Source organism: Centroberyx gerrardi, chromosome 22, assembly GCF_048128805.1.
Source record: "Centroberyx gerrardi isolate f3 chromosome 22, fCenGer3.hap1.cur.20231027, whole genome shotgun sequence".
NCBI lineage: Eukaryota > Metazoa > Chordata > Actinopteri > Beryciformes > Berycidae > Centroberyx > Centroberyx gerrardi.
The window spans coordinates 804,972-812,471 of NC_136018.1; the positions used below are offsets into that span (position 1 = coordinate 804,972).

General features: G+C 43.0%; 1 protein-coding gene across 1 annotated transcript in view; it reads right to left on the reverse strand.

Moving 5' to 3' along the window:
* The window catches only part of LOC139912429 (dynein axonemal heavy chain 5-like), a 67,908-nt gene that overhangs the window by 14,827 nt on the left and 45,581 nt on the right, over nt 1-7,500 (reverse strand). Inside the window, exons 58-64 of the mRNA XM_078291516.1 lie at nt 7,343-7,456; nt 7,065-7,241; nt 5,769-5,963; nt 5,300-5,455; nt 4,314-4,496; nt 2,119-2,289; nt 1,312-1,563 (exon numbers count right to left, since the gene is read on the reverse strand). Coding sequence (XP_078147642.1) covers nt 1,312-1,563; nt 2,119-2,289; nt 4,314-4,496; nt 5,300-5,455; nt 5,769-5,963; nt 7,065-7,241; nt 7,343-7,456 — 1,248 coding nt within the window. The remainder of the gene's footprint in view (nt 1-1,311; nt 1,564-2,118; nt 2,290-4,313; nt 4,497-5,299; nt 5,456-5,768; nt 5,964-7,064; nt 7,242-7,342; nt 7,457-7,500) is intronic.

Consider the following 7,500-nt stretch of genomic DNA (forward strand, 5'->3'; position numbering starts at 1 on the left):
AGTCAGTCTGTCAGTTAACCAGTCAGTAACCTAGGAGTCAGTAACCTAGGAGTCAGTAACCTAGGAGTCAGTAACCTAAGAGTCAGTAACCTAGGAGTCAGTAACCTAGGAGTCAGTAACCTAGGAGTCAGTAACTTAGGAGTCAGTAACCTAGGAGTCGGTAACCTAGGAGTCGGTAACCTAGGAGTCAGTAACCTAGGAGTCGGTAACCTAAGAGTCGGTAACCTAAGAGTCAGTAACCTAGGAGTCAGTAACCTAAGAGTCAGTAACCTAGGAGTCGGTAACCTAGGAGTCAGTAACCTAGGAGTCGGTAACCTAAGAGTCGGTAACCTAGGAGTCAGTAACCTAGGAGTCGGTAACCTAGGAGTCAGTAACCTAGGAGTCAGTAACCTAGGAGTCAGTAACCTAAGAGTCAGTAACCTAGGAGTCAGTAACCTAGGAGTCAGTAACTTAGGAGTCAGTAACCTAGGAGTCAGTAACCTAGGAGTCAGTAACTTAGGAGTCAGTAACCTAGGAGTCAGTAACCTAGGAGTCAGTAACTTAGGAGTCAGTAACCTAGGAGTCAGTAACCTAGGAGTCAGTAACCTAGGCAACATCAGGCACGTTCACATTACAGGCCTTTGTGATTTTTTTCTCAGATCCATTTTTTTAACTGTTCTCATCTTCTGCTGTGAGGCGACCCTCATGATCAAATCAACAACAACAAATGACGTCACATTTGAGACGGGGAAGCTGGTGAAAGTGAAATTGCGTTCCAAGCGTCAACTGGTAATTCATTGATATTACCAGTATTAGTATTACTGGTATTAGTTACCAGTCGTCAATCAGTAACTAATATTTGCAGTGGAGGTCAGATGAGGCTCAGGCTGCTGATGACTTGCACCTGTAATGTGAACGTAGCCTCTGTCAATCAGACTGTCAATCAGTTAGTCACAGACATCTTCAACCTCCAACTATTCATTCACAAACTTAATGAATAGTTATAAGTTTGTAAACAATCAAGTTTTACTCTTCAGTATTCAGCATGGTGAGATATCAGCTCGCATTATCTGCTTACTGCTCTACTTTGGGAAAATGTGATTTTATTATTTATGTCAGTTACAGGCCACCGTACCTATAGAGCAATAGAGACTGATAAAAGTCACAGATTACTTAATGCCTCTTTAAGATCTTCACTAACTGAACAGGAGTGTTTTTGAGGGTAGAATCATGTGTTTCATGCATTTCAAGTAGGATTTTGTTCTCAAACTGTTTCTACAGAGTTTGGAGTAAAAACCCTTGTGAACTAAAACTACATTTCCCATGTTCCACCTGATAGGTGAGGAACTCGATGACGTTGGCGATGCGTTTGGAGGTGATCTGCGACTTGGCGGAGCGCCGCAGGGACGAGTCGAAGATCCCCAGGAACTGGCGGAGCGACGTCTGGTACATGACGTTGACCAGCGACATCTCCACGATCAGGAAGTAGAGGATGCTGCCCCTGGTGGCCACCGGCCGGTACTCCTCCCTCGCCTGGTTGATCTTCACCTCCGTGTCCGCTGCCACCGTTAGCTTCTCCCTCACCTGTTGGTTTGGTTTAGGTCACGTATGTTTACTGGCATTTATTTTACTTTTTTATAGCTTCTCACTCACCTAGAAGAAGGAGAGGTGGATCAGTTTAGTTTAGTTTATACAGGTTTACATTTATTTTAGTTACTGCCGCCTAGGAGGTTCTGGTTTCACCCGTTATTTAGTTTGTCTGTCTGTCAGCAGGATTCTTCAAAAATGTATAAACAGTTTTCCATGAAGTTTGGTGGACAGATCGGCCTTGGACCAAGGAACGACTGATTCGATTTTGGTGGTGATCCGGATCTGGGATTTCCACCATTAGACGATTATTGTCTTTTAGTCATAACTAAACTAACAGAGATATAGACTTGATGCCAAATGCTAAGGTTATGTTTACAGTGTCAAGAAATCAATTTTATTTCAAATTAAAGTGATATGAATGAAGTGTTTGGGTGTAACAGCAAGTTGGAGAATTGAGGCCATGCAGTTTTATTAAAATATAGCCTAACACACCCAGAAAGATAATACAGAAAAGCAGTGTTTAAAAAATACAAGAGAAGACCTGTGTACCTCCTGAGCGGTGGTCTTGGTGACCCTCAGCACCTCGATCAGAGACTGGTCGTCCACCAGGGACCCCTGGGTGCTGGTCAGCCTGAACAGCAGACTGTCCTCCAGCTCCTGCATCCTCCTCTTGTTGGACGTCACCTCCTCCAGGAGCTTCACCCGCTCCGCCTCCAGCTCCTGGAGGGGCGAGGAGGAGGTATCAGTATGATTAGTCGCTAACTAACTAACAACTAATTAACTAACTAACTAACCAACCAACCTGTTTCTCTATCAGTATGATCCCTAACTAACTAACTAACTAACTAACCAATCAACCAACTAACCTGTTTTTCTATCAGTATGATCCCTAACTAACTAACTAACCAACCAACCTGTTTTTCTATCAGTATGATCCCTAACTAACTAACTAACTAACTAACCTGTTTTTCTATCAGTATGATCCCTAACTAACTAACTAACCAACCAACCTGTTTTTCTATCAGTATGATCCCTAACTAACTAACTAACTAACTAACCAACCAACCAACTAACCTGTTTCTGTATCAGTATGATCCCTAACTAACTAACTAACTAACCAACCAACCAACCAACCAACCGGTTTCTCTATCAGTATGATCCCTAACTAACTAACTAACCAACCAACCAACCAACCAACTGGTTTCTCTATCAGTATGATCCCTAACTAACTAACCAACCAACCAACTAACCTGTTTCTCTATCAGTATGATCCCTAACTAACTAACTAACTAACTAACTAACTAACTAACTAACCAACCAACCAACCAACCAACCAACCGGTTTCTCTATCAGTATGATCCCTAACTAACTAACTAACTAACTAACCAACCAACCAACTAACCTGTTTCTCTATCAGTATGATCCCTAACTAACTAACTAACCAACCAACCAACTAACCTGTTTCTCTATCAGTATGATCCCTAACTAACTAACTAACTAACTAACTAACTAACTAACCAACCAACCAACCTGTTTCTCTATCAGTATGATCCCTAACTAACTAACTAACTAACTAACCAACCAACCAACCTGTTTCTCTATCAGTATGATCCCTAACTAACTAACTAACCAACCAACCAACCAACTAACCTGTTTCTCTATCAGTATGATCCCTAACTAACTAACTAACTAACTAACTAACTAACTAACTAACTAACCAACCAACCAACCAACCTGTTTCTCTATCAGTATCATTAGTCGCTAACTAACTAACTAACTAACTAACTAACTAACTAACTAACTAACCAACCAATAACTAACTAACTAACTAACTAACTAACCAACCAACCAACCTGTTTCTCTATCAGTATGATTAGTCGCTAACTAACTAACTAACTAACCTGTTTCTCTATCAGTATGATTAGTCGCTAACTAACTAACCAACCAACCGGTTTCTCTATCAGTATGATTAGTCGCTAACTAACTAACCAACCAACCTGTTTCTCTATCAGTATGATTAGTCGCTAACTAACTAACTAACTAACCTGTTTCTCTATCAGTATGATTAGTCGCTAACTAACTAACCAACCAACCGGTTTCTCTATCAGTATGATTAGTCGCTAACTAACTAACTAACCAACCTGTTTCTCTATCAGTATGATTAGTCGCTAACTAACTAACCAACCTGTTTCTCTATCAGTATGATTAGTCGCTAACTAACTAACTAACTAACCAACCTGTTTCTCTATCAGTATGATTAGTCGCTAACTAACTAACTAACTAGCTAACTAACATACGTGTTTCACTGAGTATGACTCAGCACCAGTTAGTACTAACAAAACTAACCAGTTTTACCAACCTGTTTCTTTATCTGTCTGACTAGTCCCTAACAATTTAACTAACTAACTAATTAACTAACCAGTTTAACTGAAATCTTTGTCTATCGGTATGACTAGTCTCTAACTAACTAACTAACCAGTTTAACTGAAATGTTTGTCTATCGGTATGACTAGTCCCTAACTAACTAACTAACTAACTAACTAACCAGTTTAACTGAAATGTTTGTCTATCGGTATGACTAGTCTCTAACTAACTAACTAACCAGTTTAACTGAAATGTTTGTCTATCGGTATGACTAGTCTCTAACTAACTAACTAACTAACTAACTAACCAGTTTAACTGAAACGTTTGTCTATCGGTATGACTAGTCTCTAACTAACTAACTGAATATGGAGTGTACCGACCTGTTTCTCCAGCAGGATGACCCGGCCCAGCAGCTGGTCCTCCAGGCCGCGCTGGGTGACGGTGAAGTCGACCACGGCCGTCCTGGCGCTGACCTCGGGGCTGTAGGCCGGGTTGGCCAGCTTGGTGGTGATGTAGAGGGTGAAGCCCTTCATCACATCCACCTCCTTATCTCCTACCTTCACCTGGGAGGAGGAGGAGAGGAAGAGGAGGAGGAGGAGAGGAAGAGGAGGAGGAGGAGAGGATGAGGAGGAGAGGAAGAGGAAGAGGAGGAGGAGGAGAGGATGAGGAGGAGGAGGAGAGGAAGAGGAGGAGGAGATGAGGAGGAAGAGAGGAGACAGCAGGGAGGAGAGGAGGAAGTGTACATGTGTATGAAGCAGCTAGAAGCAGAGAGCAGCTGAGTCAGCTTGTTGTGGTGTGGCTGTAGATCCATTCAGTAACGTTCTCAGTAAAAGTGAATAGTGTGATAAGGTGGATTTGGTTACTGTGACACAGTAAACTGTCTTGTCTTTAGCCCTAGTCTCTACTCCAAAACACTCTGAGTTGTAGCTTGAGAAGAGTCAGCTCAGTTAACCTGAACAAACTGTTAGCTAGCTAACTAGCCGGCAAACACACTGATGTTAATGTGAACATGCTAACGCTAGCTGCTACTAGATACGTTAGCTAGTGTGCTAATATGTTAACAAGGTTAGCTGACAACAATAAAGCAATTTAAAAGTCTAATTTTTAAATCTACCACAGAGATAAGCTTTAAAGACAATACTGTAAATCTTTATTTCATCGCCTGTTTTATAATTTTTTTTTCTTTTATTGTCTATTTATTAAAACTATATCTTTTGATTTGATACTGTGCTTTATTTAGATGTGATATAACTGACTAAGTTGAAATGTTTTGTTATATTTTTCACTACATTGTTCAAGACAAAGTTTGGGTTATTAGCAGTGGGGAAATAAAGAACAGGGGACTTCTGGTGTCCTGCTGTCCTACTTTAAATGTGGATCCAGACTTGATGTAGTTTTTGTCCAGGATGTTGTCCAGCGCGGGGTCCAGCTCCTCGCCCACGTCCTCCAGCAGCATGGGACGTCCCAGAGACAGGCTGTCCTCCAGGTGGGAGCGGAAGTACTTGTGGTTCAGAGATGTTACCTGGGCAACAGAGGAGCACACTGTGAAGCTGATGAGACACAGGGACATTTCTCTCTCTTTCACTCCCAGCCTCCATCCCTTTCTTCTTCATTTTCCTCTTTATTCTCCCTCTCTTTTCCATCCTTCCCTCCATCCTCACCTGTAACTCTAAGTTCTTCACTTGTTTCTTGTCCCAGATCTTAACCCATCTACCTCTCTTTTTTGCCCTCTTCCCTCTTCCCTTCCCTCTCTTTGTGTGTTTCTTTTCCTTCTCCTTCTCATCATCATCTCTGTTTTCCATCTTCCTTCCCTTCCTCTACCCCTCACCCCTCACCTGCAGCTGCTGGTCTCTCTCTCTGCTCTGGATCCAGGTCTTGCCCTGGCCCTGGGGGTCGATGAGCAGCGGGTAGCGCGACGCCTTCGTCACCACGATGCCGTTCTGGATGGACAGGTCGTCGTTGGGTAAACCCTGCAGGCTCCACTCCCCCACCGTGGCGTTGTCCACCAGCAGACCAATCACATTCAAGTCCTGGAGGGGGGGGGGGGGGTGAGAGGGAAAGATCTGGCAATCGTTTTTTGTTTCCTCACACTTTACACTTCCTCGCAGTGTTTTTGCTTCACCTGGTAACAGTTTTGTAATTCTCGTTTTGCACGGTCAAGAATCTCACACCGTGAACATTCTGGACACATCCCTAAATTACATTTCACTGTCTTTTATATAAAAGGACAGTGAAATGTCGCTCCCCATTATTGTTAAATTAAAAAAGGCATCAGCTGTTTGGAAGAAGCAGAATAATGCGAACGAACCCTCAGTCAGCTGGTTAGTTAACTAGTAAAAGCTCACAGGACTGAAGGGAATGTGCTGCTGCCCCATCTCTCTCCTCCAGCTGCAGTTAGTTAGTCAGTTAGTTAGTTAGTCAGTTAGTTAGTTAGTTAGTCAGTTAGTTAGTCAGTTAGTTAATTAGTTAAACAGTTAGTCAGTTAGCCAGTTAGTTAGTCAGTTAGTTAGTCAGTTAGTTAGTTAGTCAGTTAATTAGTTAGTTAGTTAGTTAGTTAGTTAGTTAATTAGTTAGTCAGTTAATTAGTTAGTCAGTCAGTCAGTCAGTCAGTCAGTCATTCAGTTAATTAGTTAAACAGTTAGTCAGTTAGTCAGTCAGTCAGTCATTCAGTTAATTAGTTAGTCAGTTAGTCAGTCAGTCAGTTAGTTAGTTAGTCAGATAGTTAGTCAGTTAATTAGTAAGTCAGTTAGTCAGTTAGTTAGTCAGTCAGTTATTCAGTCAGTCAGTTAGTCAGTCAGTTAGTCAGTCAGTCAGTCAGTTAGTCAGTCAGTCAGTTAGTTAGTTAGTCAGATAGTTAGTCAGTTAATTAGTAAGTCAGTTAGTCAGTTAGTTAGTCAGTCAGTTATTCAGTCAGTCAGTTAGTCAGTCAGTCAGTCAGTCAGTCAGTCAGTCAGTCAGTCAGTCAGTCAGTTAGTCAGTCAGTCAGTCAGTCAGTCAGTCAGTCAGTCAGTCAGTTAGTCAGTCAGTCAGTCAGTCAGTCAGTCAGTCAGTCAGTCAGTCAGTTAGTCAGTCAGTCAGTCAGTCAGTCAGTCAGTCAGTCAGTCAGTCAGTTAGTATTAGTTGAACCTCACAGGACTGAAGGGAATGTGCTGCCTCCCCATCTCCCTCCTCCACAGCTCCAGCAGCAGGTTTCTGTATTCCTGGTTGAACGGTCCGGCGTAGGACAGGAAGCCGGTGGCCAGCAGCACGTCGCCCACCAGGTGTTCGATCTGAGTCTGGAACACAACGCTGCTGTCCGTCCAGCGCACCTGAAACACACACAGTGACACCAGCGGATGGAGGGATATACGGATGGATGGATGATAGAGGGATGGATGATGGATGGATGGATGGACGGATGACACCCCACCTTCTCCCCCCCCAGCCCGTCGATCAGAGCCGTGGCGTTGGCCATCTTGCGGCGGCAGGCCTGGGCGTCGTCCTGCAGGTCCTGCTTCTCCTTCATGGCGGCGTCATACAGCGCCTGGAGGTTTACCATCAGAATCAGAATCAGAACTTTATTCGCCA